This window comes from Nycticebus coucang, chromosome 2 (assembly GCF_027406575.1).
Source record: "Nycticebus coucang isolate mNycCou1 chromosome 2, mNycCou1.pri, whole genome shotgun sequence".
In the NCBI taxonomy this organism is placed as follows: domain Eukaryota; kingdom Metazoa; phylum Chordata; class Mammalia; order Primates; family Lorisidae; genus Nycticebus; species Nycticebus coucang.
In genome coordinates, this window is record NC_069781.1 from 155796625 (window position 1) to 155808752 (window position 12128).

Genomic DNA, 12128 nt, shown 5'->3' on the forward strand with positions numbered 1-12128 from the left:
TCCCATGGACTCCCCCCCATGGGCCTTGTTCACTGCTTTCCCTCTGTGCCTAGCACTGTGCCTGGACTGTGGCAGGTGCACCTCATGCTCCATGGTGGACAGATTTAAGTCCCTGCTGTGAGCCATGGGCAGCCTGGGAGGGGTGGGCAAGGCTCAGTCAAGAAAAGGGAATGGTGCTCCTAATAGGTAATGTTTGTTAAAAAGAAAGAGGAACTGGTCCTATGAAGAGGGGGACCACCCAGAGGTGGGAGGCACCTGGTCACTGGAGGGGTAGAGGCGTCTTCTGGGGTAGATTATAAGAGAGAGGAGAAGATACAGGGGCCAGCCTTGGAAGGGCAAGGCCTGTTCTGATTGTTATAGAAGCAGTGGTGGGTCATGGGGAATGGGAGCCCTGGAGTCAGGTGCCAGGATTTGAATCCTGCCTTACCCCTTCCTCAACCCTGTGACCTGGACAAATCACGTGATCTCGGTTTGTACAATGGGATTCCTAATAGGATCTGTCTAGAGGAGGTGGTATTAGGATTAAATGAAATAATGCAGCGCCTGGCACCCAAAAAGACCTGAAGGACAAGAAAGGACAGGCCAGGAAAGTGCTCAAGAAAGCAGGTAGGCAGGGACAGGGAGGAGGGATGTCAGTGTGCAGGAAAGAGGGGTAAGGTCATTACTGCTGCGGGAGTGTAAGATTAGCTCAGGTCCCCTGACTGTGGCAGCTGAGAGCCTAAGACAAGTCCCTTCCCTGCTCTGAGCCTATTTCATCTCATGAAATGGGAGTTGCAACCCCCCCACCCCCAGGGTGCTGTGAGGATCTGGGGCAATGTGAATGGGCAGTTTAACTGAGGAAAGCCTGGAAGGGTCATTGTTTTAAAATTCCTGAGGGTCCCGACATAGAGTTGGCTGGAGAGGGCAGAGCCAGAGGCAGCCTTCAGCTTCCATGCCTTCCTATTGGCATGCCAGGCTGCTGTCCACACCGTCTATTATCCGCCTGTGCTGGCTTTCAAAAGAATGGGGAAAGGCCTGCATTTTTGTTTCAGGGGAGAAGCATGGGGCCGGGGCAGGAATGCAGCCCAGTGTTAGTGCCAGGGCTCTTTTGCCTGCTGTACCTGCTGAGTCTGGGGTAGGACTGGGCAGGAAGTGGGGTCTTGGGGAGAGGTGGCCTGTACCTCTGGACTTCAGGTCTGGAGGGGATTTGGGCCCCAGGGAAGGCTAGGAAGGGTGTTTTGGTTTTTTTTTTCTTTTTTTTCCCTGAGGAATATTGCTGAGATTCCCCCCAGAGAAAAGAACATGGCCCTTTCTCTGAGAAAAAGGAGATGTCGAAACGAGGGGCACCTAGTCCTTATCCTCTGGACATCTCACTCACTCTGTCTTGACTTGGTCCTCTAGCCTGTGGGTAGGGGAAAGGCCTCTTTCTACCTCTCTACCCTCAGAAAGCTGTCACACACACCCCCCCAAGCTGTGATCTCCAAGTATCTCTGACCTACAGGAGCAGAACCAGAAGCAGGTACACCCAGTCTCCACCCACTGCCTTACATTATTCCCTGGTCTTGGGGTGCACCCAAGGTGGATAGGGCTGCCTGATGGCTCAGCCTCTTGCTTGAAGAGGTTCAAATCCTAGCTACCCAACTTCTTAGCTATGTGAGCCAAGGTAGATATCTTGAACTCTGAGCTTGAGGTTCCTCACCTGTACAATAGGAATGATGGAAACAGTCTCTGCCTTTCTAGAAGCGTTGTGATGATTCAACAGGATAGGCATATAAAATGTACAGCATGATGTCTGGCACAGATCTTTTGGGGACACCTCTTGGGCTAACATTTGGTGATGCTGAGCACATTTAAGCTCAAAGCAAAAGGAAATAATTTGTGGATTATCTGATGCTTTTATTCAGCTATCTTTTGGTTTGGGGGGAGAATATTTGGTGTGGCTTCACCCTTCCTATCCCCAGACATATGTGCACTGATGCACACCCACATATAGGAAATGGAGAGCAGGTGGGAGAAGGATCTCTCCAGGCAGCCTGCACTCTCCCATTCATACCTTCAGTGTGTCTGTACCGAGCATGCTTCTGCACAGCACTAGGGAGCCCGTGATGAACAAGATAGACAGAGCCTCTGCCCACAGAAGGCCAGGCCAGGAGGCAGCAGCTGTGAGCCAGTATGGTCAAACCTGTGGCGATGGGAGGACAGGATCACAAAGGGGGCACCCAACCCAGACAGAGCACTCCAGGAAGGCTTCTTGGGAAAGCAACATTGAGCTGAATCGTGGAGGATGCTTCAGAGTTAGCCTCATAAAAGGTGTGTGTGCATGGGCTGTCCCTAGGCAGAGGGAACAGTACATACAGAGGCCTGGAGGCTTAGAGTGTGACTGCCATAGTTGAAGGAAGGAGTGTGGCATAAAAGGAGGTTGGGGGGTGTGAGGTCCCCCTCAGGGCCTGAGATACCATCAAGGGATCTGGATTTTCTCTTGAGGGGAGTAGGAAGCTACTGGAGGCTAGTGAGCAGGTTTGGGGAGAGCTGGGGGTCCTCCCATTGTGGGCCTTCATCCTTCTTTCCAACCTGGCATGTAAGACTTAGGCTTTGCTGCCGTGGCCCATTTCATTTTGGTTACCTAGGTGTCTGGCATCCCAGTGGAGAGGGAGCTGGGAGGCAGCCAGTAGCCTGGGAATTGTCTCCACTCCCACCCTGAGGGCCTCTGGCAGCCAACTTCTCAGAAATAAGCTAGGGAGTGAGTACAGCAACTTCAGACTGCCTGGAACTGTTGTGGTCAAGTCAATTTCTTATAAATCAAATCACACATTAAATGCATTAGGGGAAGCAGCTATTTACAATCCTAGAAACCTGAAGAACCTCTGGGTAGAGGCACGAGATAGTTCATCCTCGAAATGTGTTTAGAGTTTGGGTTTTAGGATTTGACCTGACTACGATTGGCTATTTCTGGAGGTGGAAACCCCAGGGGTACAGTGGACCAAGATCAACTGCAGAGACAGCAGGGCTGCAGAGCCCCTTCCACCCCTCCCACCCAATTCTGCCTCTCATTCTCCCCACCTAGAGCACCCCCACCTCCATTTTGGGGCTAGAACTACAGACCCCTGGGGTTGCAAGGGAACTTTGAAACTCCTGGACAACCCTGGCTCCATACAGGCTGGGCAAGTGTCAGCTGCACTTCCACTGCCAAGGCCCAGGCTGCCAGCTCTGAGGCATAGCTGGGCAGCAGCTAAAGCCAGGTATATGGGTACAGGCATGTAGCTGGCTGCTGGCTGGCACAGAGTGAAGGTAAGGTGCTATTTTGGACATTAGGCCCTCAGACATTAAGGTGCTGGGTGGGAGGAGAGCTTCTCCCCACCAGGCTCCACTGCTGAAGAGACAACAAGCCACTGGAGCCAGAGGACAATAGAAGAGGACCCCATGGAAAGAACCCCAACTTTATTTATTTATTTATTTTTGAGTCTCAACTTTGTCGCCCACAGTAGTGTTGTGGCATCATAGCTCACAGCAACCTCAAACTCTCGGGTAAAGTGATTCTCTTGCTTCAGCCTCCCAAGTAGCTGGGACTACAGGTACCTGCCACAACACCCAGCTATTTTTAGAAACAAAGTCTCGCTCTGGCTCAGGCTGGTCTGAAACCTGTGAACTCAGGCAATGCACCTGCTTTGGCCTCCTGGAGTGCTAGGATTACAGGCGTGAGCCACTGTGCCTGGTCTAAAAGAGTCTCAACTTTAGAGTTAGCCAGACTTGAATTTGAATCTGGACTGTGCCAGTTCCCAACGGATCAGGCCTTAATAATTCACTTCACCTCTCTGAAACATCTCTTTTCTAAAATGGGAGTCACAGTGTGAGGATTACAGGGACTATCTTTGCAGACACTGTCATTGGGTGTTAACAGCCTCACTCTGTCCACTGGTACCTGAAGTCTTACAGGAGCCCAGGCCCTATCTGCCCCATTTCTCTGGGGTGGCAGGCCGCGAGGCCTGAGCCCTGCAAGTCTTCTAGACATGTGGCTGATTGAAATGGGAAAGCCAATGGGGATGAGGAAGAGGACCACCTGTCTGAGCTGAAAGGAATGTGTGCACGGGTGCCACCCACTGATTACTTTGCTTCCTCATTGCCAGATAGTGTCTTCCCCCTGTCAGTTTAGGTGTCCTAGAAACATTGCCCCAGACCATTTCTGGTGGGACTGGGGCAGGATTGGAGGCCACCTAAAGGAAGGGGCCTTGGAACAAGAGTGGGCTGTGGGAGGACAGGGTCTGGATGGGCTTATGAGATCCCTCAAAGGGATGGGAGGCTGGCAGCGGCAGCCCTCCACTGTGGGATTCAGGCTGCCATCTCCATGGCAACAGGTTTCCCAGCCAAGGGATTGGTCTCCTAAAGGCGCCGTGCAGGAGCTCAACTACACTGCCTGGAGCTGGGGTGAGCACGGTGAGGTCCATGTGGCCACGTGGCCCTTCCACTCCTTCCCTCTGTGGTTTGTAGTTAGGTAGGGGACAGATGGGGAGAAAGGCATCCTGGGGACTGAGCTTGTGTGCTCTACATGTCCACAGGGCGCAGACAGCTTTGCTGGATGGGAAAATGGGCCACATGCTATCCTGGGTTCTGGTGTGGCACCCTCCTTAACTCCATGACCTTGAGTAGTCTGAGCTCCAATTTCTTTGTCTAAGAATCAGACTAGAAAGGCAGAAGCCTCAAACAGAGAATACTAGGACCATGGGGCTGACTGGTTTATTTTATGGATGGGCAAATCTGAGTTTCCCCAAAGGGGGCTCAAGAGTGCTAAGGACAGAGCTTAGTTGAAAATGAGATCTCAGCCAGCATGGGGTCCTGGGCTCTCCACCTACAGGCCCCTCCTGTGAGCTCTCTGGAGCTTCATACACTCACCTCCACCTTCACGGTTGTACTTTATCCACATATCCCCCACACGAATTATTCAGTTTTTTTTTTTTTACAATTTTAATTTATAAAGAAACTTTATATCCTACTCTAAATGAAAAGAAAAAAAAAACATACCACTTGCTGTCTGAATAGAGAGTAACAAAAATAAACACAACAAACTATACAGCAGTACCAGAGTCCTGCCGGGTACTATGGTCTCCTCAAGCTCTAGACTCCCTGCCTTCTCTGTTGATAAGGAAGGTGAATGAATGTTAAATGAGTGTTACAGACACAGAAGTACCAAACTAGGACTTTCTCCTGGGTACAGTTCATAGAATTGAAGGACCACTGCACACTCTCCCCACTGTGACTCGATGGTGTTCAATGCTATGTCTGGGATGTGACCCAAACCCACCTGGATACCAGCAGAGTCCCACACTCCCAGAAGCACTGGCCCGGATGACCTGATCTTAGCTCCTGTGAGGTGCCTCAGATGGGTTGTTGAGTAGGGGATGGAGTGGGGGTGGGGTTGGTCACAGAGTCTGTCAGCCAGGGTCCTGCACCAGCCATGGGCATGGTGGAAAGCAGGTGACCGAGCCAGTGCCACGTCTCAGGCATGTTACCTGAGATAGGTGCAGCAGCTCCCACTTTGCAGATGAAGAAACTGAGGCACAGAATTGAGTCAGTTGCCCAGAGTCCCATAGTGTAACAACTCGCAAAGTCAGGCGTAGAGTTCAGCACCCTCAAAGGCCACAAGAGGGGCGTCTCAGATGACACTCAGGGCAGCAGAGAGCAGCTTGCACTTCCTGCTGTCTGCAAGGTGCTTGGGGAGGTGACTGGGACTTGGCAGCAGAAGAGTTGGGGAGCTTGGGGGACTAAGGGAAAGAGGGAAGGGGCAGGGGTACCTGAGGGCCTTGCTGAGTGCTCGCTGACCCCTTCCCTGCAGCAGTACTTCATCCTCCTCATCATCACGGACGGCGTCATCAGCGACATGGAGGAGACACGGCACGCCGTGGTGCAGGCTTCCAAGCTGCCCATGTCCATCATCATCGTGGGCGTGGGCAATGCTGACTTCACTGCCATGGAGTTCCTGGATGGGGACAGCCGGGTGCTGCGCTCCCACACAGGGGAGGAGGCGGCCCGGGACATTGTGCAATTCGTGCCCTTCCGAGAGTTCCGCAACGTGAGTGTGGGCCCAGGCTGGGGTGGGGGTGGTTCTGGGACCCCAACAGGCACAGCACATAATCAAGGATGGAATTGTTTGGGCACCCATCCACCCTCAGCCCCACTGACCGTGTACTTCCTGAAGGCCTTCCAGGGCCTTCCACAAACTCATGGAACATGGGAGCCCCAATCGAGACTGGGGCTCTGGGCAGGGCCTCCTGGAGGACCCACCCTCTAACGGGGGTCCTAAATGAGAGACAGGAGTTACCCATGTGGCACAAAGCATTCCAGGCAGATGGAGGAAGGGCAAAGGCTCAGAGGAGGTGAGGGTAGCTTTCCTGGTAACAGCACCTCATCCACCTGCCTCATTTTGCAGATAGAAAACAAGGCCCTTCCTTATCTTAGGTTGGCCTCTTTCCCTTAAAGTCCTCTGCTGGGGATAGGGGGGTGGCGGGGATGGGACTGGTTTCTCCTGCCTTATTCCTTGGAGGTGGCTCTGGTCTTACTTGCAGGCAATCCCAAGTCTGACCACAGGGAGCAGGGGGTTGGCTTCCTGGTCGCTGCCCTAACAGCAGTGTATATGAGGACTCCCAGAGGGGAGCAGAGTCTCAGATGCCACCCCTGTACTGCTGGCCTAGGCCTGCCCATTTGACCAGAGGCTCACTGTGGGGTCTTGGGCAAGCCCTGACCCCTCAGGGCCTCAGTTCCCTCAGTAAGGGCCTCTCAGGGGTGCTATGGCTCAGCCCCTGAGAGCCTAGCCTCAGTGAGAACTGACCACACTGGTCACTATACCCAGGGGTCCTCACATCTCTGCCCAATATTCCCTGGAGCATTGGCTTCCTAAGGACAAATGCTGTGCACAGGTCACCCATTCAAGCACAGGACAGTGACTGAGCACCCCTAGGTACCTGGCCCACGGCTGGCCGTTCAGCAGACAGTCATGGCCCATTTATACCTGCCAAGGTGTTCAGGAAGTATCTACTGGATGAGCAGGCAGGCTGTGCAGCACGCCTCCACTGTCTCCTTCCCAAAAAGCCTCCCACAGACAAATTCATCCTCAAATGTTGCTCCCAGGCACCTCAAGTGCTCGCAGTAAGAGTTAACGCTTAACATAAAGGCGGCACCGGTTGGACTGTAGGCATGGGCTGGATGAGAGATGCTGGTTTTAGACCTCCCCTGTCCTCAGCCCTAGTCCTGTCCTCCATGGACACCCACTGTAGCAGCTCCCTGGGCACAGTGCCCCTTATACAGTGTCCTTCCATTAATCCTTATTTTCTCTCCTCCCCAACTTCCCCTCCACCCTACAGGCAGCAAAAGAGACTTTGGCCAAAGCTGTGCTGGCGGAGCTGCCCCAACAAGTTGTGCAGTATTTCAAGCATAAAAACCTGTCCCCCACCAACTCAGAGCCCGCCTGAGTGCCCTGCCCAGCAGCAGCATGCCGGCTGGGCCCCCTCCCCCAGCAACACGCATGCTCACCCTGCTTCCTTGTGAGTGGCCTTTTTTTTAACCAATCTACATTTTTTTTTTTTTTGTACAACTGGACCTCTAGGCCAACTTCCCCCAGCCCAGCTGGGCTTCCTTTGTTGGAATCAGATTGATGATGCTTCCAGGCCTAACAGGCTTCTTCCCCTCCTCCCGCTCCACCCTTGCCACTCTTAAGTATTGAATGTACTTTGTATAATTTTAGTGGAATTACTATTGTTATTAAAGGAGAATAAAATTTTTACGATCATAACTGGCTTTTTCCAAGTTAACTAAACTAGCTACAGACTCTGAAAGGCACATGTTCTCGGCGCATACTTTGTGTTGTGGCCTGCACCTGATTCCTGCTCTGTTTTTTTATACTGTGACTATGTTCTATTTGTTATACTCAGGGTAATAAAGGAGTTTCAGATGTCCCAGTGTCCACTCCTTCCTCAGCTAGGCCCTCATGGGAAAGGAAATGCAACACGAGAATCACTTCATCCACCCACCAAGCTAGGGAAGTCGGTGTCATCACTTCTGCAATAGGGACATGCATTCCTCATCAACAGTGACAACCTCTATGAAACTGGCACAGAACTTGGTACACTGTGGGTATCTGTGGAACAGAAAGTGCAGGCCCACACCAGTGTCTGGGACTCCCCATTCAGGACTTGACAATACCATGTATCTACCCCTTAACTGGACACCAGTCCCAGCCACCCATCTGGTTCTCCTCTGGGACTCCTAGGGATTGTGGTCCACAAGCGGAATGTAAAATAGCCTCTTGGCCTGGGGGCCCTCAGTAGGGCTGCTGCTGTTTCTATCACTTCCCCATCTCTGTGCTCAGGTCCAATTTTATGAAGCCAGCCTCAGGGCCACTCTCTGAAACCCCAGCCCACCTCCCAGATCCTCCTTTTACCTTCCCACCCCCAGTTTAGAGTTCCAGTCGGCACACAGTGACACATAACCAGTAACAACTAACCCTTCTAGTAAGCACTGGGCTTCTTCCAGCTCCGTGTTAAATGCTTTACAGCACTTCCTTGATGAACCCTTCTAGCAGGCCCATTTCAGAGATTAGGGAGCAAGTAGAAGCTCTTTGAGTCTCCCAGAGGCAGAGCAAAAAGTTCTATCCGAGGGGCAGCGCCTGTAGCTCTGTGGGTAAGGCGCCAGCCCCATATACCGAGGGTGGCGGGTTTGAACCTAGCCCCGGCCAAACTACAACAACAACAACAAAAATGGCTGGGCATTGTGGCAGGTACCTGTAGTCCCAGCTACTTGGGAGGCTGAGGCAAGAGAATCGCCTAAGCCCAGGAGTTGGAGGTTGCTATGAACTGTGACGCAGAAAAACCCAGAGAGACAACCAGCTGACTCCACACCCATCCTTGTTCCACTGCGTTGAATACCTTCCCTTGGCTCTGCCAGGGCTGCTTCTGCTCAAGCTGCTAACTAACAAGTCTGTCCCTCCATGCCACTAAAATAGGGAAGTCTGTTATCTCCACCTACTCTCCCAGACAGTAATTCTTACTGGGCCTGCTAGGATGAGGCAGCATCTCAGGCAGGCTCCCACCTCCAAGTAGCCAGTGAGCTGGAGCCACGGTCTTATCTATCTGGGGGAGCAAGGGAGGGATACTTTGAACCTACGCTTCCAAAGCTTCTGCTGATTTTATGGCTGCCAAGAATCACCTTCATTCTCTCAGGAGCGCCACGGGACTGCACAGAGCCCTGATTTTATAGACTGTCCTGTAGGAGAACAGTTTTCTGGCACCCAGGCCAGCAGCACAGACAGCCCCACAACTAGCACAGCTGGCTCCTCTGTTCAGGACAGCTGCAAGACTGGGTGCTACTGGGAACATCAGACCAAGTGCTTGTTTACTGTCTGATTCAGAAGTTGAAGTGGGAGTCTCATGGATGGCACACCTAGGAAGTCTATATCCATCCTAGCCTGGGAGAATCTGCTAAGTCCAACTGACCAGAGGCATAAATAGGGGAGCAGCCTTCTCCCAGCTCCATGTTCCCCAGAAACAGGCCTCTCCACCTCTCCCTTAAAACTCTCCACGGGTGCTGGGCACAGTGGCTCACACCTGTAATCCCAAGGAGGCCAAGGCAGGAAGATTGCTTGAGCTCAGGAGTTTGAGACCAGCCTGAGCAAGAGCAAAATCCCATCTCTAAAAAATAGCTGGGCGTGTGGCAGACACCTGTAGTCCCAGCTACTTGGGAGACTGAGGCAAGAGAATCACCTGAGCCCAAGAGTTTGAGGTTGCTGTGAGCTATGACGCCATGGCACTCTACCAGGGGCAACCGAGTGAGACTCTTATCTCCAAAAAAATAGAAAAAGGAAACAAAAAACTCCCTATGGGAGTGACTTACCAGATGGTAAAACTGGGAGCTCTCCACTGGGCTACTGAAGGCAGAGCTCCTGCCTTGCACTGGGCGTCTGTTCCAAATGCTCCCACCCTCACAGATCACTTGTGGCACCTTCACATCCTGAGACCAGGTGGGTAGTCCAGCAGACCCTTTACTTGGCTGGCTTTGGTTCACCAGAGAAAGGAGTGTGCCTAAACTCTTGACAAGGCCAGGTCACTTTTAAAAAAATCCAAACCTTGGTGCTGCTATTTGGCTCCTGCACATGGATGGCAGCCTGATTAGAAATCTGCCCAAAAAGCCACCATCAGCCTTCAGTCCTCTCTCCTGCGGTTTGAGCACTGATGTTTGTTTAAAAGTTTCACTGCAAAAACAGACTTAAGAGTTAAAAGCTCAAATGAAAATTCTGGCTGTCACCTAAAGATGCAACTTCAAGCAAGTCACTGAGCCACTGTGAATTTAGATTCCCTCTATAAAATGTAGAGAAGGGCCCCTTCAGGGGACCATCCTCAAATGGATGAGACATTCCAGGCCACAAATATAGTGAGCAAATGCCCCAGACTGCCTGGCACGTATATAGTAAGCTTTCAGTATATACTGAATGAACGAAGTCAACACAAGGGATAGTGATACGTGTGACTATTACTGAAATAGGAAGGGAAACCAGCCTACAGTATAAAGCTGTGGTGAAGTGTTGTCTCTCTGGGTTTTTCTGCAAAGCTTTGATGCTGGGGCTATACTCTGCTTGTTACTGCTCTGGGACTTGCTCTCTCCCTAAATCACTGCCCCAGCAGGTAAGGGAGCATCACTCAAGCATGAACGTGCAACCAGCTTCTTGTGTTCAACCTGTGACTACATTAAGATCCTAGCCTCCCACTGAGAACTTGCATTCCACCCTGTTAAGTGGGCTGGGCATGCCAAGCAAGAAATCAAGAAAATACCCAAGGCCAAGTAATTGTGCATTGCCACGGCTCCTTTTTGTTTTCCTGGAGGGGTCTAAGATGACAGCTGAGTCTTATACCCACGTTTAGGACATCCAAGCCAAGGAACCGGGTGTGCCTAAGCAATTAACATTTAGCTAAGAGGGAAGTGTACAGCAGAAGCTGGTGGTTGGAGCTTTGACGACCAGATCTGACCCTTTGTCATGCCAGTGTTCTAGCTCCAACAGAGGAATGCAGCGGAATGGATAAGCCTGCTCAAATCACCACTGATGGAAGCTCTGCACACGTCACCCAGAAACAAGGGAAGGCCAAAGGTCACAGTACTGAGGACAGCTACCAGATACTGAGCACAGCGTGCCATGTACACCTAGTACCTAATCTAGATTATTCCAAGGAGAAAAGTGAGGCCCAAAGAAGTTACCCTAACCTCACCTGGGTGATATAGCTAGTTAGGGAGGAGGCGAAGCAGTGGGGAAGGTTCTAGGCGAATGAAGCTTCTCTCTTGGGGTGGGGAGGAAGTAGCCAGAGGAGTGAAAGAAATGAAGATTCAAAGGACTAGTCCAAGTCACCCCTAATTAAGGGCTCCTGACTCCATTATAGAAAGCTCCTGAAAAAAGCAGAAGCCTCCTCTCTGGATGTGGAAAGCAATCCCTCCCTCCTCCTGGGTCCTGGAACCCAAGGAAAGCACACAAAAGCCAAGTAACCGGCCACCTTTCTGAGTCTGGTCACATCAGCCTCCCTGCTCTTTATGGATGGAAAAATGGATGCTTTGAACTTCATGCCCCTTTTTCTCCCCACCCCAGGCAGTGACACAAACTAGATAATCCTCACTAAATAGAGCTGGCAACGGTATTCCTGTAGCGTTCTCCCTCACATGGTCGGAGAGTTTTGAGAATACGACCACTCGGGACGACATCTGCAAGCTTAAAAGAAACCCACCCCAAACTCTACTCTTACCTCTCAATTATTAAGGCAGGAGGAAGGACTGGTTTAAAGAAGTTTCCTTCCATTCCTGTTTATTCTACTCATTTAGCTTGAATCGCAAGATCACTACACAATTTCCCAGGCTGCTTCCTCTGTTGGTCAGACCACGCCCTGTTTTGCTAGCAATAGTTTCTGCAGAAGCTGTGTTTCAGTTCCAGGGCTCTATGCTAATAGGAACAATGGAATGTGATGAAAGAATCACTAGTGATTCTCAATCTCTCCTGAGACAACAAGAGGAGCAATCTCAGTCTGAAGTCTCAGCCTTCTCGACACCATCTAGCTGTGACAGATGGGGAGAGCTGGAAGCACAAGATTCAGTATGGGGAAAACAAGATCTTATTCTGGAGGGTTTAT

At 51.4% G+C, this 12128-nt stretch overlaps 1 protein-coding gene across 2 annotated transcripts in view; it reads left to right on the forward strand.

The window, feature by feature from the left end:
• The window catches only part of CPNE2 (copine 2), a 48972-nt gene extending 41213 nt beyond the window's left edge, over positions 1-7759 (forward strand). For both annotated transcript variants that reach the window (XM_053602413.1, XM_053602402.1), the window contains 2 exons: positions 5807-6043; positions 7332-7759. In XM_053602413.1, the coding sequence (XP_053458388.1) occupies positions 5807-6043; positions 7332-7439 (345 nt within the window). In that variant the 3' untranslated portion in view covers positions 7440-7759. The remainder of the gene's footprint in view (positions 1-5806; positions 6044-7331) is intronic.
• The last annotated feature ends 4369 nt before the right edge of the window (positions 7760-12128 follow it).